This window comes from Rhipicephalus microplus, chromosome X (assembly GCF_043290135.1).
Source record: "Rhipicephalus microplus isolate Deutch F79 chromosome X, USDA_Rmic, whole genome shotgun sequence".
In the NCBI taxonomy this organism is placed as follows: domain Eukaryota; kingdom Metazoa; phylum Arthropoda; class Arachnida; order Ixodida; family Ixodidae; genus Rhipicephalus; species Rhipicephalus microplus.
In genome coordinates, this window is record NC_134710.1 from 46,382,728 (window position 1) to 46,410,725 (window position 27,998).

The following is a 27,998-nucleotide window of genomic DNA, read 5'->3' on the forward strand; positions in this document are numbered from 1 at the left end:
GACAATCCAATGCCCTTCCTTTACTCTAAATCCTGAGACAGTACGATGCTCATGCTAGATACCAAAACGAGTGAAATTTATGGGGACCGTGCAACATTTAAAGGTGGTATGGTGGACTTCAGTGGCAGAAATGTTATTGAATAAGCTTACGTTGCTCATTGTGCAACCATTTGCAGCATGCCATACTAGCCTGCACTCTGTCGTCAGAATCATAAGAGATAGTTGCTCAGGGGATGAAATGTCGACAAATAAAGTCTAGAGAACTATGTATATGGTTTCTCAGACTCGTATGGACAGAGGATCACAAACTCCAATTTCAAAATGCACATGCCTATGAACCTGCACACAGTTATAACATTCCAGTAACTGTTCTTGTTTATTGTTGATCTTCTAACCATGCACGTCTTGTCTGACATGCTCGCTCAGTTAAACATAAAGGGTGGACAAAATTTGTACAGTTTCATCATGCTGTTCATGCTACATATCTTAATTCCGACATTACAAGGATCAACTATGTCACTTCTTGGTCAACTGCATCAGAGAAAGAAGTGTTCACATATCCCAGCGCCCAGATATGCGGACATTAGTATGCATACAAAGGGTTCATACCAGCCAAGCTTTTAGAATGAAGATGAAAAATAGCAAACCCCACAATGTTAAATGGGGTCTCCAAAGATAAACAAGACAAAAAGCAAATGAACTTGTTAAAAGGGCCCTGCAAGACTTTTTGAGCACGGTCAGAAAACACTGCCGATCGGTAGTAAGGGCACCCAAGAACACGCGAGCTAGATATTATAGCACAGTACACGGCCTGGCATTCACAATAACTTATAAAAGTCGGCTGAAAATTGCATTCTCTTCTCTCAACAAATGACGGAAGACACTGGAAAATCACTCGCAGAAGGCCATCTATCAGCCATTGGCCGATTTGAACATGGCGCGCTCGGTCGTTACAGGGGTAGCCGCGGGAGGCCACGACTTGTCCACACGTGCGCGATCACACTGAAGAAGACGCGTATTCGAGAAAAAAAAAAAAAAACAGTGCTGAAGGTTACGAGGCACACGTGACTTTTTTTTTCGCCCCTACCGTCCCTCCATGCTTAGATTCCAGGGCTTTCGTCGGGATGAGAGAAGAGACAATGTGCTTGCGGTGTGCGACAAATCTTTCTAGCTCCACTTAAACTGGACGGATTCTTAAAATTTTTGCAGCATTGGATTTATGAGGCAATAAGTTCTTGTAGTGAATCCATTCCATGGTTACTTGAAAAGTGTTTCAGTGCCCCTTTAAGGTGGAAGCCATGCGATCAAAATTTTGCTAAAAAGAGTTAATGGGACTGGAGTTGACCACATGCACCAATGCATGTACAGAATGGGCCCCTGTATGAACTCTCTAATATTTAAACATGCATGCTCTTTTTACAGTGCCCGCTAGTTCTTCATGAATGCACAGCTTGAATAAAAATCAAAAAATTCTCTTCACAAGAGGTAGTTCAAACAGTTAACACAAATTCGTGAATCCCATAACTAAGCTACGGTGTATGCCTGCATTGTGCTTCACTGTATGGCAGCAGCAACACTCTCTCATGCCTTTATTGCACTCCGCATAAGGCTGCCATCATTTCATTGCATGCTCTCCAAGGACGCAAGAATAAAGTGCAGTACGGCTTACCGACAATGAGCCCGAGCCTGCATTCCTTATTTTTGTGAGCACATGACATGAGAGTTCCCGTTGTGTCATTCACTATTGCCATAACATCAATATTGATGTCCTGAAAAAAAAAAAAAAAAAAAAAAACCTCGTTATTACAAAGCCACAGTCAATGACCACAGCAAAGAGCACCACAAAACTTGTCACATCGACTATAATATAAACATTCTTAACAGAGCTAAGTACTATTTTATGCAGTAGGAACATGTAGCTTATTTTGTATAAAACAAAAACATGTCACAAAGCATTCAAACCCTGCACTATAGTGCTTTTGAGGGCAACCTTCTACGAGGACTTTCAACTCTTTTTTTTAAAGGTTTTCTTTTTGATGATAACTCATGTCTCCAGGAATATAGTTTCTTCCTACAGCCCATGCAACATGCGAAGTTGTTAAAGATGCACATCAAGTTGTGAAGATTGCCAGGTATGACAATGCTAGCAACCCTCAATGAAATTGTTCTTCCGGTAAAAAGGAACACACATCCTCTTTAGCTTGGAGACATAGTATGCAATAGGTTAATGCGCTTCAAGGTGTGCTCCACAAGACTGACTCGCTAAGATTTTTCGTACATCGAACTCACCTCCATCATGTCTGTTTAAGAGACTGCCCTTAAGATGCAAAATGAAGAGTGCCTAAAATTTCGTTGGCACACTACATATTGACTGGATCTGCCTATCTACTCGTCATCCCAGCAGCCCTTCGCACCGAAGTACTGAAAGCATGCCACAACGAGGTTACCTCTGGCCACTTGGGTTACACAAGAACGTTGGCCAGGGTACAGCAAAGGTATTACTGGCCAAGACTAACCACAGCCGTGAAGCACCACGTTCGTACCTGTCTCGACAGCCAGCGACGCAAGTCACCGCCAACTAAACCAGCTGGCCTCCTGCAACCCGTACAGGTCCCAATGACTCCATTCCACCAGATCGGCATGGACATTTTGGGCCAACTCCCTACTTCTACTGCAGGCAACCGATGGGTTATCGTCGCGACGGATTATTTGACCCGTTATGCCGAGACAAAGGCTATCCAGAGAGGTACAGCAGCGGAAGTGGCAAGATTTTTTATCGAGAATATTGTACTGAGGCACGGTGCACCAACCGTCATAATCACAGACAGAGGAACCGCATTTACAGCAGCTCTTTTGGACCATGTTTTGATGCCGAGTGGAACAACGCACCGTAAGACCACAGCATACCACCAACAAACTAACGGGCTGACAGAGCGTCTAAACAAAACCATTGAAGACATGCTTTCGATGTACGTTGACGTCGAACACAAAAATTGGGATACAATCTTGCCTTACATAACGTTTGCATACAACACGGCCAAGCAAGAAACGACCCGCATGACACCTTTCAGCCTTGTTCATGGATGGGAAGTATGAACCATGTTAGATGCAATGTTACTGCACGAAGGCGACGACATCGTCCCGGACGCCGACACGTTTACGGAACGCGCAGAAGAAGCTAGGCAACTTGCATGTTTACGGATCAGCCAGCAGCAAGACTACGATGCAGGCCGCTACAATGCTCACCGCAGAACAGTCGTCTACCAAACTGGCGACAAAGTATGGGTTTGGACGCCCATGCGAAAATGAGGACTTTCGGAAAAACTCTTAAAAAGATACTTTGGACCGTACCTAGTTGTGCGACGACTGAGCAATGTCACTTACGAAGTTGTTCCCGACTGTTCGTATAGTACAAGGCGTCGCCAGCACCATCCTGAACTCGTTCACGTAGTCCGCATGAAACTTTACGTCAGCGAGTGATTGCGTGATACTTTACTTTAGAAAAAAAAAAAACTGTATTACAGACTGCGCATCGGGGCGATGCTCTTTGAGAGAGAGGCAAATTACGCGTGTCTACATGTGGACGATAACGATGATGGGGCATTTAGTGGGCATGAGGTAGTGAGCCTCTAGCTTCTCTCGAGGCCGAAGAAGACGATCTTGTGGATCAGCTGTTGAGGACACGCTGTTTTCGTCGTCCCAAGGTGTATGTGTTTTATTCGCGTGGTACCACGACAATATGTCACAGTTTGGCTAGCTGAATTATTGTTCACAAGGTGCCCTAAATACTCTTAGTTTAAACTACTGTATACATAGTACTGTTGTCTTCGTTCATACAGCGCTCCGAGATCCCATACTTCATTATCAGCAGATGCGAGTAGTGCCTCATAATTGACATAACTGATGCAAAGAGAAAAGTGACACCCACCTCACGCTTCTTGATTGCTTCCCTCAGCAGACGCACTACATCCTCGTTCTCAACACCACTGCACTTGAAGCCCTTGGTCCATTGAACCAATCTGGCCTTTGTGAGACCCTCTTGTCGACAAGGGAAGCTGAATGTAAAGCCCAGGGGAAGCTTCTTGTCCTTGACTTGATACTTGTCCATAAACTTAGACATGCAGTCAGCTATGTGATCGAACAACTGCAAAGCAAATATGAAAAAAATGAGGATGTCTCACAGCAGCAAAATCCCAATTCACCCCCCCCCCCTCCCCGATCAGCAGTACTCTTGCTCCTTCAATTGCTGCTCAACAGTGCACAGCTTTCTGCCCACAAGCAAATATAAGTTATACATGCTAGTTTATTCCAGCTAGTACACAGGTAATCTTAAAGATTAGAACAATAAAAAGAAAACTCACTGACCTCTTCGCCAGTTCCAACCATGACTTCTTGAGGAATAGCATAAATTTCGTTCTGCATGCTGAATCTATCGCCATCAATATCGATGAGTAGAACTCTGAAGTTAGTTCCACCCAAATCCAAAGCTAGAAATGTTCCAGTTTCTGCAGTGCACCAAAAGAATCGTGTGAGTGAAGTTTTATATACAGAAGCACTATGTTCATGAATAGCATAGGTAACAGTACATCACTCACCTGAACCATTGGGAACGTCCCTCACGTAGGTAATGAACATTTTGACTTCTGCCGATTTGTGAGTTTCTTTTCCAAGGCCTTTGTTGAATTCATCAAGAAGTTTGGCCGATACTTTTTGCAGTACATCATTGGGGAGCTCAAGGTCACGGGTCATGGCTTCAACCTGCGATAGCAAAAAAAGAATTGAATATATTAGTTCAACCCTCAAAGTACTATTGGTAGTGAACTGCAGTTGCATAAGAGATATATACAAGTAGAGATAAATACAAGTAGAAATCAAGAGGAAGCTATTAAATAACTCTTAAGATTGCTTTCAGTCCGAAGATTGCTTTCAGGCCGTTAAGAATCACTATTATATATTTTCTTCAGCTGGCAGAAATGTCCACCATCAGAGGTAAAGCAGAGACTTGGACAAGCTGGAAATTCAATATTAACCTCACTACACTTTGTAAATGGAATGAGAAAAAGATGAGCGGACAGGGCAGACACCGACGTAAACCAAGTTTAATTTGTCGAACTAACAGAAATATACACACTGGAGTTGAACAAGTAAAACCTGTGCCCAATGTCCTACCTTCTATGTCGCTATGAAGTAACAGCCAGATACTCAATTTTGTTTCTGGTAGGGTCAATGGACGGCGTGCCAATAAAAAGGCCACCCAGCTGCTGTCATGAAAAGCTGATAAACCTTCATGTTGCGACGATGCGGGATCGACGAGCACACATAGCACCTCGAACAAATATATTTTATTGATCACAGGACAAAGACTGCAACGTCTTCTTCGTCTCTGCCCTCGGCCAAAGACACTCGTGCTGCTTCGTTGTCGCCACCACTGGCACATACGCACGTCATTATTCCCCCTTTAAAAAAACACATGGCCCCGACGTTAAACGTTCGAGAAGCAAGGCAAAACCAAAACTGCGCAGCTAGTCACTGAAAGTAAGGCTTAATCCGAAGCACGTGGACAATCTCTGGTGAATGTCTGTGGTGCTTCGAACATTGAACGCCGTCCGGAACAACCTCGTAGTTGACGTCACTGATGCATCGCAGAACATTGTAGGGTTCTAAGTACCTTTGCAACAGCTTTTCGGAGAGCCCACGCCGACAAATAGGGGTCCAGACCCACACTTTGTCGCCCACGTTGTATATGACGGTTCTGTGTCGAAGGTTGTAATGCTTGGAGTCATCGTTTTGTTGTTTGGTAATTCGCAACCTAGCAAGTTGTCTGGCCTCCTCTGGTCACTGGGTGAACTCTTCGGCATCCGTCTAATTACCATTATTTTCATGAGGGAGTATCGCGTCTAACGTTGTCGTAACTTGCGTCCGTAAAGGAGATTGAAGAGTGTCTTCCGAGTGGTCTCCTGACGAGCAGTGTTGTATGCAAACGTGATGTAGAGCAATGCGTCGTCCCAGTTCTTGTGCTCTACATCTATGTAGATGCTTATAATGTCAGCCAGGGTCTTGTTGAGACGTTCGGTAAGCCCGTTAGTCTGGGGATGATATGCCGTTGTCTTCCTATGAGCTGTACCCCTTAGTCGGAAAACGGTGTTCAAAAGCTCAGCCATGAACGCAGTACCTCTGTCGGTGATGACTATTGCGGGAGCACCGTGTCTTAAAACGATAGCTTTGATGAAAAATTGCGCCACTTCAGCTGCCGCTGCGCGTGACAGAGCGCCTGTCTCCGCGTATTGGGTCAGGTAATCTGTGGTGACAATTATCCACCCGTTTCCAGTGGCAGACTTTGGGAAAGGGCCCAGAAAATCCATGCCAATTTGTGTGAACGGTGTTGCCGGCACTTGAACAGGCTGCAGCAAGCCAGCTGGTTTGATGGATGGTGGCTTGCGACGCTGGAAATCTATACATGCTTGCACGTAAGTTTTGACAACTCCGGCAAGTCTTGGCCAGTAATAGTTTTGCCTTATCTTCGCCAATGTTCTTGGGTAACCCAAGTGACATAGAGGTAGGATCATCGTGGCATGCTTGCAGTACCTCACGGTAAAGCGAAGAAGGAACGACGAGCAAGTAGCTGCTGCCAGCGGGTGAAAAGTTCCTATAAAGAATGTCATTCCGCAAGCAGTACGATGGCAGCCCTCTCGAAAATTACTTCGGCACGCTATTCGTTCGCCCTTGTAGGTAATTTATGAGTGGTAGCAGTTCAGGGTCGTCCCGCTGCTGTTGAGAAAAGGCGGCAGCGTCCACAATGCCCAAAAAGGCCATGTCGTTGTCGTCATACGGCGATGCCGTCTCAACAGGAGATCAAGAAAGGCAGTCTGCATTGGTGTGTCATTTTCCGGACTTGTAGGTAACAGTGAAGTCAAATTTTTGGCGCCGAAGACTCCAGCGTGCAAGACGGACAGATGGATCTTTGAAGTTGATAAACCAACAAAGCGAGTGGTGATCATAATAACAAGTAATGGGCGGCCGTACAAATAAGGACGCAATTTCAGGACTGCCCACACCATTACAAGACATTCTTACTCTGTCGTAGCATAGTTAGCTTCTGATCGGGACAGTGTTTTGCTGGCGTAGGCGATCACCTTTTCCATGTTGTCCTACTGTACGAGCACTGCTCCAAGACCCACATTACTAGCGTCTGTATGTAGTATTGTTGGCGCAGCTTTATCGAAGTGGGCGAGCATGGGCGGTGTTTGCATGCGCTGACGAAGCTCGTGAAATGCCTGCTGCTAGTCTTCACCCCATGTGAAGGGGATATCTTCCCAAGGAAGCTGTGTCAATGGCCATGCGATGCATGAAAAATTGGCAATAAACCGCTGGTAATAGGCACAGAGTCCCAAAAAATTGTCGCACTAATTTTTTGTCCGATGGCATCGGGAAATTTGCCACACCGGCTATTTTGTCTGGGTCGGGTTGGATCCCTTGGCCGCTCACAATGTGACCGAGGAATTGAAGTTCGTGGAAGCCGAAGTGGCACTTTTCGGGTTTTAGAGTAAGACCGGCCAAGCTTATCGCTTCAAAAACTGCTTCAAGCCTTCTTAAGTGTTCCTCGAAAGTCGTTGAAAAGACAATCACGTTGTCGAGGTACACCAAGCAGGTTTGCCACTAAGTCCTGACAGAACCGTGTCCATCAGACGCTGAAACGTTGCTGGCGCCGAACAGAAACCGAAAGCAAGTACCTGAAATTCATAAAGCCCATAGAGCATAACAAAGGCAGTCTTCTCACGATCTCTCTCATCCACTTCAATTTGCCAGTAGCCGTTTTTCAAGTCCATGGACAAAAAATAGCGCGCGTTCGTAGTATATCCAATGAATCAATACACGGCAGACGATAGACGTCTTTCTTTGTGATCTGATTTAGCTTCCGGTAGTCGACGCAAAAACGCAAGCTGCCTTCTTTTTTTTTTTAACTATCTTCCAGCATCGTTGTCACCTGTTTTTTAATTGAACGCTCTTTTGGGGCGACGCGATAAGGATTTTGCCGGATAGGTCTGGCGTCGGAATCCATAATGATGCAGTGTTTCGTCAATGCCGTTTCACCAACTCTAGATGTGGTACTTGTTGATCAGCGCGAGAAGGCGGTTTCCCTCAATGGAGACAACGTTCGACTAACGTCAACATTTGTCGGCGCAGTGATAGTAGACGCTGCTGCTTCCTCCAGTAAATAACAATCTTCTATTTGAGCGAGTTCATTGAAATAAGCAATAGCCATGCCATTAGCTATGTGTCGGCGTTTTCTGCCGAAATTTGTCAACAAGAGTTTAGCGCATCCATCAATAACAGTGATGACAGCCCTGGCAATAGAAATGCCGCTAGTGAATGTGAGCTTCTTGATGTTTTCAGCGATGCCAGTACGGTTTTGTAAGATGCCGTAGTGCACAGATACGAGGGAGCAACTTTGCGGCAGCAGTATGACGTCATCTGCAATACGGAAGTGAGGTGGCTGGTGTTCCTCATTAGTAGCAGTGTGCGAGCTTATAGCGAACATTACGCTTCTGTCGCGGAGGTCAATCGCAGCCCCGTATTCGCACAAGAAATCCATTCCCAATACGAGCTGTTTACAGCACCCGTGAAGAATGACGAGGGTGGCAACAAAGAAGGAACCAGCGATGAGGAGTCGGGCCGTTCACTTTCCAACAGATGCCATCAACTGACCTCCTGCAGTTCTTATGTTGGGTCCGTGCCATGGAATCTTCACCTTCCTTAGTGTTTCAGCTAGCTGCAGGCTTATTATAGTAAAGTGGGAGCCAGTGTCCACAACAGCCGTCACTTGGTGGCGGTCAATGTCAACGACGAGGTCAGCGCCGATAACGTCGGTTATGTCGCCAGTTGTCTCATTCGTCGGATTAGTCGTTGCTGTCGTCTTTTTCGGCATCGGTGGCTTCGAGCTGTCATTTGTCTGCAATGGGGGCTGTTCAGAATTTCAATTATTGGCAACCCCACCTCCTCAAGGTCAATACGTCTAGTTTCCCAGTCGCGGGCTAGGGGACCTGCCCCTGTTGACATTGCAAAACTGCGACGATTAGGTGAACTGGCCCGTGCAGGAGATGGAGAACGTGATCTGGGCATTACTGGATTCTGCGGCGGTGTGTTCACAGGAGCGTCGTTGTACATGCGTCGATCGTCTTATGCAGAGTAATCAGGGTAGTGAGGAAATCTCGAGTATTGAGCGTCGCGATAACAGCAAACTCTGTAGACGTGCCCAGCTTCACCACAATAAAAGCATACTGGTCGTCGATCAGCGGTACGCCACAAATCTGTTTTCCGACGCTGGTAGGTAAGGGGGGCTCACTACTGGGCCACGTTGTGGAGTTCACATGTTGGCTTTATTGCATTCGTCTTGTCGGAGCAATCGGCGATCTTGGGAAAGTCATCGGCGCTGAGAGCGGCTGTGTATGCAGGGTTGGTGGTGGTCCAGTCATTGGAGTTCACTGTGCTGAAGGCGCGCCGACGGGGCGTCGGACTGCATCAGCATAAGTAAGATGTCGTTGCACATCCCCATAGCCGGATGAAGAGAGAGCCTGACGAACCTCATCCCGGACAACATCGGCGACAAAGGACAATGCCGGCGTCAATTCGCTTGCTGGAGTTAAACCAAGCTAGCTACCGAAGCTCCTCTCTCAAAATCTCCCGTATGACTTCCTGCAGAGGCCTGTCGTTGTCGGAGAGGCTCGCCACAGCTGTAACAGGACTACTCGCTCAAAAGTTGACCAGGTTCTGCTGGCGGTACCGTGGCTGTAGGGCCCGTTCAATAGCTGTGGCTTCTTTGATAAACTCGGCTACTATGGTTGGTGATTTCTCACAAGCGCAGCAAACAGTTGCTCCTTCACGCCTTGCATTAGATACCGCAGCTTCCCATCTTACGGCATCTCGGGATCTGCCCTGCGGAAAAGACGGGTCATGTCCTCAGCGAACATAGCAACATCCTCATTTGCTTTTTGAATTTGAACTTCCTAAAGGCGTTGCGCATTCTCCTTTCTGTCGAGACTGGTAAAGGTTTCAACCAGCTGGTCGCTGAAGTCGTCCCACGTAGCCAAGCTTCTTTCCCTGTTGATGTACCACGTCAGGGCGTTGTCTTCCAGGTAGAAGTACACATTAGTGTGCTTGTCTTCTGGGGTGGCCCACTGGTTATACTTCGCACAGCGTACGAACTGGTCCAGCCAGTCTTGGGCGTCTTCATAAGTCTCACGATGAAAACAATCAGGAATCGTGGGATTCTGTAGTGTCATGTGCACTAGAGCTGCAGTGGCCATGGTGGCTGAAAGAGGCAAGCGATTGCTGGCAGTTTCTCGCAAGGGACCGAGCTCGGGAGCCAGGCCTAGCAGACGGCGACTGAAATGATGGACTGGTGTATCGACGCGTGGTAGCGATTCCGGGCTCAAATGTCGGGTCCGCGAAGGAGTGCCAAGCATGAAGACTACCCAGCACCTCAACCAGTGCGACGATGCGGGATCGACGAGCACACAAAGCACCTCGAATAAATCCGCTTTATCGATCACAGGACAAAGACTGCAATGTCGTCTTAGCCTCTTCCCTCGGCCAAAGACACTCGCGCAGCTTCGTTGTCGCCGCCACTGTCACTTACGCGCGTCAATATCTAACTTTCAATGCAATAGGAATATATGCATAAAATGACGAAATGGGAACTCATTAAAGTTGTGGCACAGTGTGCGAGCATTATATGACAACACAGGACAAAGTGGTGTGGAAAGCGCCCAAGCACGCCTACAACACACATGTATATTTGTGGACAATTGAACCACAAACAACTTGTGTTAATTATAAAATTAAATAACCAAAAATCAAACTGTCTAACACATTTTTTCCTTCCTGTTCCAGCCAGACTGTGCAATGTGGATATTACTTTGGTTTGCACTATTACTTTAAGGCCCTAACTATCTTTGCGAACCACGTAATTTGTGGCCTAAGATTGTTCATCCCTACCAACCAGGATCACCACCAACCAACGTCACCAAGGCTACATTCATTTGCAGACATAAAATGAGCCACCAAAGGGCAACTAAAGTAAAACAATGAATCAGTTTGTTATTCTTAATGAATCAAGTAAAAGAATGAATACATTTTATATTCTTAATAATTATGAAAATTGTTCTTCCTAAAATATACTCCTGTTAATGACACCATCCTAGGTTTGCTAAAAGAACAGAAAATGCGGTTCTAATTTTAATTTTTCACGTGAAGGTCAGTGTGATGTCAATAATTTAAAGCTGCTTTCTCTTTTATTGTGTCTGTTTATGTGTGTTCACGCATGTGCTGCATGTATGTGCGCTCATGTGTTGGCAACATTGCCTCAAAAAGTTTTCTTTACACTTGGTACATTAAGTCCCAGGCCACTTCAGGAGGCTATGTACTTCATATCCACCAATCAAGAATTATGTAGGTCACAGTAAATGGCATCAAAATCCGACGCCATGGCGACGGATGCAGAAACACCAAGGTGACAGCACCACCTGCATTTTCTTTTTGGGTGTTTTCTCACTTATAAAGCATCTCCCACTGCAAGAGGGGCACTCTTATGTTGGAGAGGGGTAAAAGCACAGGCACACTACAATACAAAGCTATGCATACTATTTGCACAGTCGCCAACAAATCTTCATTCCCTTTACTTGTTTGATTAGATGCTGCATCAAAAATGCAACGCAAAAAAAAAATAATTGTGCACGAGCAACACTCTGAGCTATACAGTGGAGCGGTGGTTCCCCACTACTCACGTGCACCACCACAAAAATCATTCACACCACACTTTACAAGCAATGAATCCAGCGGTACACTCACGCACGTCAGCTAATTTGACCTTTTCAAGAAGAGATTGTGCTGCAATGCACCTTCATTGAATATCACATGTGCACATGACATTGTGACCGCTCACCTTTTCTATGCTTCTTGGGCCCTGTGTTTTGATATTGTTGTGATGGCAATTATATGGACCCTCTCGGCTTGATTTTTTCGCCGGTGTCGGCGTCGGTATCACTCACCATATATATATATATAGATATATATATATGAAAAGGCAAGAAAAAATCCAGAAAAAGACCCCAACGCGCGCAGTATCGAACTTGGGACCTCTGAAACGCGAGTGCGAGGTGTAAACCACTGAGCCATGAAGCAGCACGTCCCTCTACGTTCAAATGGCAAGCTGCTTACATATACTACTTGCCGCTGGTGACGGGCATCTCGGAATACGGGGGAGGGGGGGGGCATAGTGTTTTCAGCATTACCATCAAGATGGCGCAATGAGCACGCGTCGCCACATCGTCCCGACGCGGCGGCGCGCTCTCTCTCCCACACGTACTTTGCCCCGCGGAAAGAAGAGGGTAGACGCTCAGTCACGCACCCTTATCTCGGGGTGGAGAGGATCGTACGTCTTAGCTGACCTTTGGCTTTCACCGAAACGATTCTGTTGTAGTTACCGGGCGCACAAAGGTCACTGCAATCATTGCAGTCTCCGTTTGCGAAAAGAGCGCGCATTTCAGACACAGCGAACTAACAACTAAGATGCTTATTTGAGTTCATCTGTACCTGTGAGTACGTTTCGTGCGTTATTTGTGCGTGAGAAACGCGGGGCACGTTTCAATCTGCTTGTCATTCTGCCCGTGACCTCCCAATTTGTTGCTATCACGTTTATTGCTTCGCTTGTGTGGTAAAGCTGTGACTAATTTAACAGAGTGAATCAGGTCATTGGGCTTCGATAAATATCTCATATTGCGAGATTTTAAAAAAAGAAGTTACTCTGACGAATAATTGCATGCCTTTAAGTTCATAAATGATTTAGTAACAAGTTTATGAATTAGTATTTCCAACTTAAAATTGACAGTGACTCAGCATTTACGCCTCACCAAAAAGTTTGCCGTACAAGTGTGTTAAAACCTGCATTGGCAAAGCATATAGGTATTAAAAACCTGGTACGCAGGTCTGCATATCGTATTTAGCATAGATTGCCTGCTACAGAATGCTTTAAAAGTTTACCGTAGTATTCAGTAATAATTGATTAAGAACTTATACATTTCCAAATTACACAAATTAGTTTTTCACATTTGCATCCTAGCGACTGTTTTCCAACTTGCCACTTACAGTTACGAAAAAATGGTTACTGAAGCCTCCACGGGAAGGTTTTTCATTTTCTCTCTCTTCTCTATTGTAAGGAAGAGAGAGAAGCGTGCGTTACCACAGCGCCCATTCACTCGCGACAACTGACAGGGCAAAGTCGTAGCTGCAGAATATGGGCGTCATGCTGTTTCGTGGCGGGGGTTTCCCTGGCAGTAACAACAACAACCTTCCACGCTCGTGACCAGTGGGACCGACAGTGCAGACCGGATGTCCTCCGTCAGTCGCCGACAAGCGGCTAAAGGCGCTGCAGCAGCACGTACGTGCCATGGCACAGTTGCGGAAGCAAAACGGGCGGTGAAAAAAAAAACGGCCTCGGTGCGAGGCCTCGCGCGCCGCTCTTGCGAAACACCCGCCGACAAACATTGCTTCCTTCGAAAATCGCACGCGCCCCATGAGCGCGCGGCGGGCAGGTCAATTGGCATTTATTCGCAAGCGCAGCGAGAAAACCCAACGTCGTGACGATGGCGGAGTGTCGACACGGCGCCAGTAGCTCATCCCCTTGACGTCACGAGTGACGGTTGGGGGGGCGCATTATATTCCACGCGGTTTCTGCGGAACAAAAAGGCTTCGACATTGCCATTTGATCGTTCGGCTTAACTGCGACCGAATTTTCTTTTTCACGTGCATTTTTTTTTTTTAACCGGGACCATGTGCCAGCCCACGCCGCATTACCGCTTTGGAAATGGGGAGTTTGACAGGTTGACACACCGATCTACCACATTTAGGAGGTCACGATTTCGATATGAAGGTGCAATGCTCTGGAAATTCAAGGATGGCAGAAACTTCCAGGACTTTCTCAAATTCAAGGATTTCAAGGACCTGTACGCACCCTGCCCCTATGACGGCCGCATGCAGAGCACCGAAGCGAATCACGTAGCAGCACAGTAACAAACAACGCTTAGAACTGGGGCAGATAAAAACGACACGTTGCCCTGTGCTGACACTACTTTTGCTCGTGCCTTTTTTTTTTTTCGTCCTGTTCCCGACTACGCTACTGCGGTGAAGACAAACAGTGAATGTTTTCGCTCGCTAACAGATTTTCGCGCAGTTTGAGCGGAGCACAAACTGACGAGTTAGCGACTCTTCAAAAGCGCTATGCGAACTGCGCAAGGAACTGAAGAAGACTGGCGCCAGTCAGCGCCTCGCCAATTCATGCCTCTCCCGCGCTGAAGAATACTAATCATCACCGGTCCCACACATTCCTTCAAAAGCGCACTTGGATAAAAGGCAAGGCAGAAAGTCGTGAGAGAGAGAGAGAGAGAGAGAGAGAGAGAGAGAGAGAGGAGTGCCTATGCACGTACTCGAGAACGCGAGCCAGCAGCGCCCCAGAGGCAGCTGCGCGTGTCCATCGCCTTGTCACACGCGCGAGCGAAGAACGAATGACTCATGAATGATCAACCATACAAGGTCAAACCATGCTTTGACACTGACGGATACATACTAGCCACGTCGTGCACAAGGCAAGCAACATTACGACGACGCAGAGGCAGCAGTTGAGTGGCGCGGGGTGCTCTCCCACCCAGCGGACCACCTACCTTGCAGCCTAAATTACGCAGCTGAGTTTTATTCTAGACAAGCTGTACACTACGTAAATGTCCATATTTGGATCGCGACAAAGGCGGACTGATCTTGTACAACACCTTCAATCACCCCCCCCCCCCCCCCCAAGCCTGTGTCATCCACACCCCTCCTCTCTTCAGTGCCTGCCATCCACCTGCTGTCGCCAATTAGGACAAACGATTAGGACAACTGTGAGCACACATTGACAGAACTTGTGCAATGATGGGGTTTTTGCGCTAGTGAAAACAAATTCGCGACCCCCCTTCCTATTTGGTGTTACTTCAAGCAACCCCCCCCCCCCTGAAAAAAAAAAAGAATGAGTGGCTAGATCCGGCCCTGCCTTTGATGGACAGTTTCTCGGTTTCTATCCCACTCCTCACCCCTTCGCAGGCGATGCTGACTGAGGCTCTGAGCCGCTTATATACCACATTTCAATTTACGGTACGCTGCCAGCGCCGTGAACCGCTTTTGGGGCCGTGTGCCAGGCTGTAAGGCAGCAGGGACATGACGGTAAGTAAGGGAACAGCACGCAGGGTGCAGCGTTCTCTCGACGGGCCATGGGCGCTGCCAAGCGGCTCACGCGGCCGCTCACCCGTATTGTCGTTCACGGCGCACTTGCCAAGTCACGTCGTGGACAAGTGCAACAGCGAAGTAGAAGGAAAGCTGCCGAGAAAGCGCAGCCCGGGCTTTACCGAGGTGGCGCCAATGACAGGCGGAGGTCAAAGCTGCAGCGAGCCACCTGCGCCTCTTGAAAAGGCGCGGTGCACTCTCGGCGGGAGCTGTCGCAGCAGCAGCGACGGATAACGGCGTCGCGCGAGTTCAGAGAGAAGCCCCCGAGGGCTTCCGACAGCTGGCATGGCGGTCCCGCTGTGCTTGCACGTTTCAAGGGTTCCCGGGGTACCTCGCAATCAAGCACCGGAACCCATCTCTTAAGGATCGCCGGGTCATCAGTCATGCACATACGGATGGAAAGCTGATCGTCTCGGTAGTATCCCAGCACGACAGAGCATAAAAATATATATACAGGAACACACCGCGGTAGATGTATATTAACTGAAAGAGGGATGGGGGCCGCAGATAAAAATAGAAAGGAAGAAGCTCAGCACCAAAAAAATCACCTGGAGCTATCAAATTTGTTCAAAGAAAGGCGCTCGATTCGCTTCAAAACAAATGATGTGTGGCCCATCGGGAAACTAACAACGGCGCGAGCTTAGCATGGCACCTTGAAACCAGTTCCGGCCCATTGCGCCACTAAAGAAATCTATTCATTAGACGACTGGCAGCCGGACAGATAGACTTGTCGCGCACAGGTGTCACCGAAATAGCGAGCATTCTGTCAGAAAAACAATATTCACGGCTGTCTAGATAGACTTACTGTTGCTGCACGTTTACCAGAGGCGTAATGAGGTATGACAGTCAAGGGCGTAAAAAAACAACTCACCGCATTTGTACATGCCAGATGCGGAGAGTTGTCTGCCACAACAGAACTCTGAAGCACTGGGAGCAGCATCGGGAAAGTGTACGCACGCTATGCATGTAGAGTAGCCGGAAAGCACGCTCTCGCGACGAGCTCTCAAAACATGAACCCATATGTCATAACGAATGAAAATATTTCTCGTAGCAAATATTGAACGCTTTCTGTGAGAAAGTCACAATCGTTAAAAAAAAACTACGAAACATCCCGAAATTATGAAAGCGGGGATTTTGAAATTGCCTCTTGAACCCGCACAGCCTTTCTTCAGTACAGACACTCACGACTGAAAAGGTAAACAGAGTGCACTGAAATGACATATCACTCACGGTTCTGAGCTGGGTAGAGAGACAAAGAAGTTTCTGCAGCCGTCCCAAGCACGTGCGCATAGCGATATAGCATGCTCGACTTTGATCAAGTCTGGCGTCACTTCTTACAATACACGTCTGCGGTTCACACGCAAGGCGCCTTCTGGAGGCAGCACGAAACTCAAGCAGGAAACGACGCGAGGGCCGTTAGCGAGGAGGGCTTCGCCGCAGCCAATAACTGTCTGCCCTGTGGCGGTCTGGAAATAGAAAAATGAGTCATCCGAGTGACCAGCGCTTAGGCCTCCAAACCGAACGCCTAACGCTCGCTGAAACCAGGCAGCCGGTCTAACAGTGCCAATACTACACAAGGTCCCGTTAGGGCGGTGGCCACGAGATCAGTCATGGCGTTGTTCACATTCGGGCGTGCCAAGCCGAGGTAAAACTCGGTATACATTTCGGCAAGCTGGCTTTGAAGGCACCCAATCACAATACAGTGCGTGCTTGCACAGCCCACCGCCGAGGCACGAATATCGCTCGGAGTCTGAAGAAAGACCAACGGTTGTGCGGCCATGATTGTCCTTCCAAGGCTGAAGCGTACCGCTGAGCACGATAACAGGGCCGTGCGAAGCCATTGGCGCGGCGCTATTTCCTCCTGAATACAGGAAACGCCACAGTGCACGGGCGCTGAATGACGTACAGTCGCAACGACCCGCAAATGGGAATTGCGAGGAGGCCTATCGTCTTTCATATATTTGGGGAAGCGGCCCATTCCTGGGCTTCGCACCGGTCGTCCCTGTTAAGCGAAGAGCCAGAAACTGGTTCGAACGATGCGAGACAAATGACAGCCTCACGTGTCGTTAACCCCCACGGGCAGACAGCAGCCTCCTGTGAAAGAGGCGGCAGACTTAACAGGGACCCGAGGATCGATTGCATACCAGCCGTGGCTCTTGACCGATTAAACGCGGCCTTTGCCGCCATATACATCTTTGGGCACGCAGGCTGTGCAGCGCGGCTTGACATCCATCTGCGACCAACAAACGCGCGGCGCAACGGCCTTTCATGGAGGCCTGGACTGAGGGCCCCACCCAAAGAAGGCTCAGTGTGCATTTGTTATTAATAAATATTTATTCTCTCTCTCTCTCTTTCATTGTGTGGCAGAACGCTGACGAGGGATGCGATTAGAACTTGCTGGTTACACACCTCGAGTAGTTTGTAGGACAAGTGTGGACACGCATAGCGCCCCGCGGGTCCGTGTGCGTCTATACGTTCCGCCTCACTTGCGTTACGAATAAATTACTCGAACTACTCGAGGTGCTTACCACCGTGCCAATGGCGCGGTTCAGCAGCGTCACGACCACCACGTGTAGTTCATTGAGTAGCGCACATGGCGCCGTTCATGACGTAAGTACGCGCCAGCGCCCTTGAACTACTTCGTCGACAGAATAGCGGGCAAACGGGAGGTGACGCAACAGCGTCGCCCGGTTGCAGCGCGACCCGACAGAGGCAGACGTCGATACTGCGCCAGCCATCGCACCCAAGGAAACGTGGCTTATCACTGCGGCGTCGGACATCCTCCGGCAAACAGGGCGCCGGCCTCCCTCCCGCATCACGCACTGCCAGCAGCGACAAAAGGCAACTGCGCCATCCACGCGGAGTGACGTCAAGGACGCGCCACCACGCAGCATTTTACTTTCGTTTCGGGGCCACAAGGAAACGCAAGGCTAACAACGCAGCTAATAACTTATGTGTCCCTCAGGCGCTCCAAATAGGCGATGACAAATCCGCGCCAGCAACACGTACAGGGCATCGTGCGACTGATTTCTACACGTCACCATAGATGATGTACACGAAAAATACACGCAGGGCTTTTTAGCAGTAAACCAGGCTAACAGCGCTCACGCCCCAGTCTTGTTTTACCCATTCGGCTATTTTCCCGATATCTTGACACATTGCCTAGCATTTCCCGTAACATAGCACGCTGCAGGGTCCTTAACCCCTCGTTTCCTTGTCCTCGAAGACCGATATGCTAATTTGAACTGGCAATGCGCAATGGCTGTACACTTTTTAACCTTTAGAGACAGCGACAGACTCACTGTCATGGTTTGTGAATGTCTGCCGTAAGCAATCCAACCCATCATTTTCCTTCGGCGAATTTCTTAGTATAGGCTCCCGTGTTAGCAATTTACCTAGGTGTACGTAATAGAGTACCGACTCAACGTTTTGGTTACTAATGGTGGATTCACTTTTGTCAAGCTATTAATTCCTTGTGTGTTGTACTTCAGCACATTCACTTGTAGCACCACTAATACTTCATCGGTTTAAGCTTTCAATAATATACATTTCTTGGCCATTATTGCTTAAGTATAGTGCTGAGGTTGAATCCTTGCGGCATTTTTCGTGGTTCTATGGCACAACACGTACGGCCCGAACCAAGCGCACGATACTGCACGGCCGTCGTCAAGAGGGAGCACGGTCGCCAAAATCAGACACGGAGCTCGAAGAAACCGATACGCGGTGTCCCACGCGAGACCGAAGGAGCAGCAGCGCCTGCAAACTACGGCCGTCAGCGGGTGCACTGCCGCGCTCAAGGGCGCGTGGAAGCGCCTTGTCGAGTGGCCAGTGCATGCAGGTGGTCGCTGGAAGCGTGCCCAGTCATGTCGATCGGGCAGACCTGCCGACCAGAAATTGGCCCCTCGGGCTACCGACAGCACTGTTTGCGTAGTCTTGCTCTCTGCAGACCGGTTGAGGTCGTTCGACGTACGCAAGCGGCGCCCAACTTCGCGGGGAGCCCCGCTGAGGGGTCCCGGAAATCGGAACAGCGCATTTTGCACGCAGTCAGCGTCTCGAGCATAACAAGTCGATGCCGATTCGAGGTGAACAATATGCTTACGATCCGGTTAGCGAGCTTGTTTCACTGTGACGGGCCAAACATGCCTAGCATACATCATCTATTCGACTTGGGTCGATTTCTGCAGCCAGTGCACGCGACTGGTAAGCTACAAGGACGGAAAGTTACGGACGCATAAGTGAAGGAGAGGCGCAACAGACAGGCTCGAAACATATACAGTCAGAACGTGGCACAACAAAGCACTCTTTGGGAGCACTTCGCAGGCTATCAGACCCCGTTAAACGGAGAAAAGAACCACTGGTTTCAGTTACTATGCCGAGATAGCGGAGGTGCGCGTTCTTTTTCTTGAGGACGAGACACAATTCTAAGCGCGGAATTTAAAAAAAGAAAAAAAAGAAACTTCGAAGCGGTTTCATTCAGGCTTGGAAGTTCCTCAGTGATTCACATGTAACCTGGCCAATTATGACTCTCAACTTACAGAACTAAATAATACGCAATGCAGGGCTTCGCGAATTTGGGTAAGTTATTGCGCATTCCGCGATAAGTGTGGTTGGATGTCCCACAAAGTTTTGATAAGCATGGAACACTAATGGGCATAGGAGAAAGGCACGGGCAGGGAAACGGTACGACGCCGCTAAAAAAAACACACACACACACACACACACACCAGAGACTAATTTCAAGCGCATAGCCAATAACGATTACATAAATGTCATGCCAACGCGCAATACAATCAGACAACGAACTAAAGAAGAAAAAAAAAGAAAAAGCCCAGAATCATGTACATGCATAACGCAATAAGCAGCAAGTTTCACCAGAACAGCATCGCGTTTCACGATGCTGTTCGGGTGAAACGCGAGACCACAAATACGATTCTCCCAAGGACTGTCAGACACGACGCTGTGCAACATAATGGTCGCGAGGCAAGGACAACTATGCAACACAGGCTGAACGTGAAATACCGCGGCTGGTTACAATACATTGGATCCTTTTGGTTCTACCGGGGAGTGATGAGTTGTCGGTTTGCGTGCCGCGCCTTTTTGCCTTTTTTTTTTTACAATACATTGAGCAAATCATATAAAAGTATACGCAAGCAGGGATTGCACGTCACGATGATTATGATGAAAGCCGCTCGTCAATAGGCGCAGTCCACGCACAAACGCCGTCTTCGCGTACCGCAATTTACGAACATAGGTTTGAATGAAAGTTTAAAGATCTTATGTCGCCCTTCCCCACCCTACTGTTACTCAAGTGTTTGCACAAATGTGACAATCGCACATTACGTTACACAAGAAACACAGCGCCGATCCTAAGGGCATCTGCATATAACCGCCACTGAAAGCAAAAGGTAGGAAAAAAAACGTGTGCTAGGCACAGCATAGTGTACACTCACGATCTTACTGACACACATTGCTAATTCAATTAGACATGACAAAAATACAGCATGACAGACATTTTCCCACTCAAATCTTCCCCCAAATTAAAATATACATGGAGTGTAAGAGCTTCGACTTCTCTGCCGCCTTTTCTGCAGATATTTTGGCAGCTATGCACGGCGCCGACGCCGCGGTGCACGCAAAAGGGCACGAGTTTCAATCATGGCATCAACCACCCCGCACAATGACGGCGCATAGAAAGAGTATGAACTCATCCCCAAGTTCCCGCCTGTCTTGGCTAGGCGTCACGGCCACGATTTCTGGGATACTACCAGTCCACCGCCATGGGAAGTCGGGGACCACTCGCAGCAGTGACCGTTTATTACGAACGTTTGGATCTGTGTCTGCGTTGGTGCTATGCGCTGTATAGGGTACGCTCGAAACTGAGCTTCAGCTCAGTCCACACTCATGGGACGCGCTTGACTTCATTGTAGGGACGCATTGGAATTCATTGCCGCAACTGCGCATGTTCGCCCACATTTGACCAGCGTGAAGTGTTGAGGAAGCACCCGTCACAAATAACGCAAGAAGCCCAATCACGCCTGGCAGCGCTACATCCTTGGTCTTATTTGCGCATTAAATGTTACCAAGCGAACCGTGTATCAAATCTTGCTCTGCGACGTTGCGGTCTCGTGTGGGCGTGACACCCGGGTGCATTTGTGTGCTTGCGCAAGACAGACACACACACATTATATATATATATATATATATATATATATATATATATATATATATATATATATATATATATATATATATATATATATATATATAAGGGAAAGAAGTGTATACCTAAGGGCTCGTTTTTCCGTGTTTTTAACACAATAATAATGAGATATAACAGACAGTAATGCCAAGGAAGGTACAGGGGAAGTTATTAACATTAATGGAATGTAAATAAGAAGAAAGAAAAGTGGTTTTTTTTCATCCACTTTTCTTTCTTCTTATTTACATTCCATTAATGTTAATAACTTCCCCTGTACCTTCCTTGGCATTACTGTCTGTTATATCTCATTATATATATATATATATATATATATATATATATATATATATATATATATATATATATATATATATATATATATATATATATATATATATATATATATATATATGCGCTGCATCACTTCAAGCCGCCAATATCAATATGATCGCCATTTCGACGAAGGGACGGTAGGTGAATGTTCCTAACACACACTCGAAAATAGAAATCGTGCATGTGCCTGGCGATAACGGCAAAGGCTGGTCCTGCCTACGCTGCGCTCCTATAATGACTCGCTTCCGTTCGGGCGCAGCTTCGCTTCCAGGTTCTTCGGAGAAGCTTTGAACGCGGCTCCGAGTTCGCGCACAGGCAACGCTGCGCGAGCTGTCGTTGGCTAACGGCGTACAGCGACCAAATGCGGAGGAGTCTGCCTACTCGGTTGCCGAGGTCGTTCTTTCTCTTCTCGGGGAGCAACTATATACAGCGAAAACGGATAAAGAAGCAGCAGAGAAACGGAGCAGTCGCATGCGATGTTACACACGTTGTAAATAAAACGAGTGAACGGCTAGAGGCGCCTGTCGCAGCGAACGCCGGCTGACTGCCCCTTTCGGCCAACACGCGAACTGACGTCACCAGGAGAAAAAGTTACGACAGCTGCGTGAAACATGAACTCCGTTCAGGCCATTATTCAAATCAGCGTCAGTTGGTGGAAAGTAGCTGTCGACAAGACGAAACTTAAAATAATAACGAAATAAAGATGCTTATTTTCTCTCTCTCTCTCTCTCTCTCTCTCAGACTGACGTCGTAAAATGAACATGCATTCGTATTCCCAACCATTGCTGGAAAAGTAATCAATAAAAATAATAAGCAACGAACCAAGTCCCTTCGGTAGCCGAAATGTATGCAGACTAGCGACGTAGTCTAAATTAATAGTGTAAACAAGGACCGACACAAAAGAACGACATGTGCAGTGATGTGTGGAGCTTTCTTTACGGCGACTCAAATGAACCAGGGCCACTAGCGAAATCGCGAGGCGAACGCTGTCACCACGCACGACATGTCCTGCGAGGCCCCTTTGATGCGGCGGCTTGTCCCCTGGAGAAAAAAAAGCGTGCACTACACAACCGATACTCTTGCCCAGCGACAAGCACAAGACAAAGCCAGACAACACCGCAGACTTCAGGCACCAAGCGTGTCGCCGTCAGGAGCCCGTGTTAGCACACGGCTAGAAGCAATGGATCAGTCACCTTTGACGCTACACACCACATGGTTCGCGCGAATCTATCTCCCTCAAGAGTGCTGTTTCTTGGGCAAGTTGAATATTCATAGCTTAATATAATATTAGCTTAATAAAATACTAACGCCCTATCCTAAAAAATAGAATATTAGCTTAAAGTAATAGCTTAATAAGATACTGGCGCCCTATCCTGTATCCTTTTCTTTGTCGGAGTTGCACCACACGTATTTTATTAAGCTATCTCCCTCGTAAGCTTACTGCGTGGTTCTGGTTTTGTACACTTATCCTCTGTCTCCCTATCATTTGAGGAGTTTGTTTTTCGAAAGCTCAAATAAGGCCATATCGACCCATAAATACTCTGGACTTTGCTCAAAAACGGTAATAAGATACAATTTATTATTACTGCTTTAGAGGAAAGCTGAGAGTATGTATGTGTCAACAGAGTATTACTTGAGCTATAGTTCCGGTTCAGGATCTGGCCCATTTCGAAAAAAAAAAAAAAGGCTCCCCGTTCACTCTCTTTCTCCCATTTCTGCTGCAGATCACCGTTAAAGTGCCAGCTGGGCAGTTGAAAGTGCGGTCAGTAGTAACTGCACCTTTTCCTTCCTTACCCGCATCCTATCTTTTTTTTTGTATGGAATGTTTGAAGAACCAACCACTAAGTCTCTCCAAGCGTTTCGCCAAGAAATCGACAGAAATCGTATATACCACATCATCCTGCATCTATCAACAGATTCTCATAGGAATGCACGCACCAAATATACGGGGTCGTTTCTCTCTCTCCCCTCTGGGTAATGTACAACTTTTGGGGACCTTAATAATAATATCTGGTGTTTTCGTCCCAAAATCACTGTACGAGAGGCGCTTGTTGTTGGAGGCCTTAACGATCAGCATATACATGACCACACCTCGAGTAATTTAATATCAGGTACTTTTTATCACGGAGTTTTAGGTTGAGCTTGCAGTCTTTATCAAACCGGCGCACTACTTTGGCTCGGGGAAACAACTATTTCGTGGTCGCGGCGTGCCCGGACTCTGGACCCGCAGTCAATTCCTTATACTTAAGGTATATAAATGCAATTTTAGCCATCCATCAAACTGTCCTAGTAAGCGCTTTGTGTAAGCATGATCAGTCTATGCTATAATCAATCTAACCTTCAAAAATAGGCATCTGTGCTAACTTCAATTCGACGTACAGGGAGAAGTTCCAGCTCGAGTTGGACTAGCACTACGCGCGAAGGAACTCCCGATCAATAAATAAAGGTGCATTTATGTGAACCAGCAGTGGCAGTGATATGTCAAATAGCCTCAAAAAGTTAACACAGGCTGCCCAAGCAGTGAAGAGGTGACCCGAGACAACGGCTAACGTTCACTAGAGCTACACAGCCAGCTGCGCATATCTTCAGGCATAACGTCGCTCGCAGTGGACTCGAAAAGTTGTGTGCAACGGCACTGAAGCCTATACTTGGTGAACTGCATATGACGCGAGGACGGGTGAACAGAACATGGTGATTGATTGATATGTGGGGTTTAACGTCCCAAAACCACCATATGATTATGAGAGACGCCGTGGTGGAGGGCTCCGGAAATTTCGACCACCTGGGGTTCTTTAACGTGCACCCAAATCTGAGCACACGGGCCTACAACATTTCCGCCTCCATCGGAAATGCAGCCGCCGCAGCCGGGATTTGAACCCGCGACCTGCGGGTCAGCAGCCGAGTACCTTAGCCACTAGACCACCACGGCGGGGCAGAACATGGTGATGATGATGATAATCATAATATGACACCCCAAAACCACGATATGGTTATGAGAGACGCCGTAGTGGAGGGCTCCGGAAATTTTGACCATTTGAAGTTATTTAACGTGCACCTAAAGTTATGTGCAAGGGCCTCGAGCATTCTCGCCTTCATTGGCATTGACACACCTATCTACAAAAAGTTGGCAGTGGTAGCGGCTGCGCGCGCACGTTCGAACACTGAGCAGCAAGAAACCATCGTGCACACGCTAAACTACTCCTCTTTGATATATGCAGCACCATATATTATCTGTCCTGGCTGGCAACTGCAGCACGAGGCTGAGATCGCTGGCCATCAGATAGGCCGGAGTTTTTTTTTTTTTTTTTTTGCATACGTGCTCGCCACCACACGATTCCGCGTCTTTACACCTGCCGTCACCAACCGCCACGTCGAACCGGGAACTGCTAAACGCGTGGCTTCGAACAAGCGGCACGAGAAAGCGAACGCTCAGCGATGCAAAGGCCCGTCCGCAACTTGTGCAATCGGAGACAGCGAGATAGGGGGAAACGAGACCAACGGGGAGAAACTGTAGAGTTCATGCAGGAATGTGCCGACTGCGTCGGGCAGCTCGTATCTGTTGCCATGCGGTTTCACGCTTACAGCCTTTCAAAAAGGAGGAGTCAGCTTCCAGCTTCTCACTCTGGGCACTGAAACGTGCGCGGCTGCCTGCTCTGCCCTCTCCCGCTGTCGAGATTCGAAGCTTATCGTTTTCGTTCCATAGTGCACGGCGTCGCGCGAACAGGTCTGCACATGCGCACGGCCCGGTGAAATCTGTCGTTTAAATGGCGGGATGCTACTGCGCAGAGTTACTGCATATGTGACCCCTTGGTAGGTACGTGGGGTTTAACGTCCCAAAACCACGATATGATTACGAGAGACGCCGTGGTGGAGGGCTCCGGGAATTTCAACCACCTGCGGTTCTTTAACGTGCACCCAAATCGAAGCACACGGGCCTACAGAATTTTCGCCTCCATCGAAAATACAGCCGCCGCAGCCGGGATACTATCCCGCGACCTGCGGGTCAGCAGCCGAGTACCTTGGCCAATAGACCACCGCGGTGGGGCATGTGACTCCTTCCCGTAAGGAGATATACAGAAGCTATTACTGCCTTATCCCGCCACGCAATACCGGCACTTGTTGCGTCATTTGGTATTGCAGCTTTTAAAAGACAGCGCGAACTCGCGCGGAAGTTGTGGCATGTGTGCAAGCACTGTATTCCATCGAGTAAGAAGTTTTGATTTTGGATGTTGCACTGAAGAAAATTACGGATGGGGGGAGGGCTAAGTCAAATAGTAAAGTTTTGTGGTTGCATGGGCATAATGCTTCGCAGCGTATTTGTTCGGGCTGGTCAGAACATTTCATCAAACAGCAGAATATCGAACAGCGCGAACACAGGTCGAAGAAGGGCACAGATAAGGGCGCGGTTAACGCGGTCATCCATCCCGAGTTCGCGCTCTTCAAATTTTCTTACATTTGATTTAACGCTCACGCGCAAAGCCGCATCTTCCGCGCGAGTTCGTGCACAAGCTATTTTGCGATCGCTGAACTGCCTGCTGCATACTTTTGTTTTGCAATGTTGCTTGATGTCATTAGCTGAATATTGCCTGTGCTGAATATTGCCTGCACGCTTCGGTTAAATCTGCAGGATGGGCCAACCTTGTCAGATTTTTGGTCGAAGGCCAATTTTTCTGGGTGCCGCCAGATGACGCCGGGTTCTTCGCGTTTCGTCTCTTGGACTGTACGAATGCGCTGTAATTATCACTAAGATATTGTAACTGTAGCAAATGTAGAACACCTGTTGGAAATTTACGAACGTTAACCGGTAGCGGTTGCTTGCCACGCGATCGTTATTAGGCCCTCCTTCGCATATGTTTTACTCTGTGTCAGACCGACACAATTTAAAGGGACACGAAAGAGGATTGAGCTAATATTTGTCAGTACCTAAAATGCCCAAAAGCTCATACCGCGAACGAAGCTACATACATAAGCCCGATAGAAAGCGAAAACAAAAGACAGGTGATCGTTTTCGCCTATCCTACTATCGCCAAGATCTCTTAAAGAGTATACAGTGCGTAAGCTTCAAGTCAAATCTCCGCACCATTTCCTGTGACGTCGCGGACGCTGACCTGACCTCCAGCGTAGCTATAGTTAAATGTGATTATCTCATTGAGTTCTGAAAAGGCTTGAAGGGGTACTGACACAAAAACTTTTGACTTCTCGTTTTTCTGCTGCAATGTGTTGCTGGGGGCCTGTTAGTCATAACACGACACACCGTTTACTGCCGCACGCGACACATAATTACCAGCCCCACATAGGCTGTGTTCCTATACTCCCCGTAGACGGCTAAATAGACAGCTAAATGGATGGCAGCCATTTTAAGTACCATTCCAATTCTCACGTAGCCGACAAAGTAGACAGCTCCGAGAAGACCGCATCGTAGACAAATACGATGCAGGCTACTTTGCTGTCTAAGCAAGATTGCGGCTAAGCGAATCGTTCAGATAGATCAAATCTCGTCAGAATGGCCGTCTGCATACAAGCAGACGCTTTTCGAGACGCTCAATGTGAGTAACGTTCACTTGTTTTTGATTTCAACACGAAATAAGCCAGAACTTACAACTGTTGCGTTTGTTTCTTTTAGCTTTTTCTTCTCAACGCGAGGTGGCGCATCCTCGCGTAAAAGCTGTCGTCTAAACGTGTTCGAATTCTTGGACAGCATGGGCTCGGTGCCGTCTTCTAAGGAGTCTGCGTAGACTGTCTACGTGCTGTCTAAGAATGGGAACATAGCCATAATTACAAGCCCCACATCCCCGACAACTTTCAGTTTCGGTTTGAGAGAGCTTCAAAAACGAGAAGCCGCCGGGTGCAACTCTCGCCCCCTGGCGTGTGCAGTACTCGACCACGTCACAGAACTGTGACACACTTCCACATGGTCCGCGTCAAGAATTACTTTCGAATAGGAAACGGGACTGCAGTGCCGCCAAACAAAAAACTTTCAAAGCGTGCGCCACGGCAGCGCACTCGCGAACAGCGACCGTGAACGCGGCAAAAGAAAAATGTCGGCTATGACGCCATCATAACTCGTTTCCTTGACTGCGGCGTAGTGACATGAGGCAAGTAAGGGTCCTTTTCGAAGGTGTCAATGGCTCGATGGAGCAGAGTGCTCACGCAAACT

At 47.8% G+C, this 27,998-nt stretch overlaps 1 protein-coding gene across 2 annotated transcripts in view; it reads right to left on the reverse strand.

Moving 5' to 3' along the window:
* The window catches only part of Hex-A (Hexokinase A), a 45,563-nt gene that overhangs the window by 12,238 nt on the left and 5,327 nt on the right, over nt 1-27,998 (reverse strand). Inside the window, exons 1-5 of one of the 2 annotated variants that reach the window (XM_037426917.2) lie at nt 16,540-16,689; nt 4,596-4,758; nt 4,366-4,505; nt 3,929-4,144; nt 1,670-1,769 (exon numbers count right to left, since the gene is read on the reverse strand). In XM_037426917.2, coding sequence (XP_037282814.1) covers nt 1,670-1,769; nt 3,929-4,144; nt 4,366-4,505; nt 4,596-4,758; nt 16,540-16,599 — 679 coding nt within the window. In that variant the 5' untranslated portion in view covers nt 16,600-16,689. Of the gene's footprint in view, nt 1-1,669; nt 1,770-3,928; nt 4,145-4,365; nt 4,506-4,595; nt 4,759-16,539; nt 16,690-27,998 lie in introns of those variants that run through there. The other variant, XM_037426918.2, reaches the window with a different exon arrangement.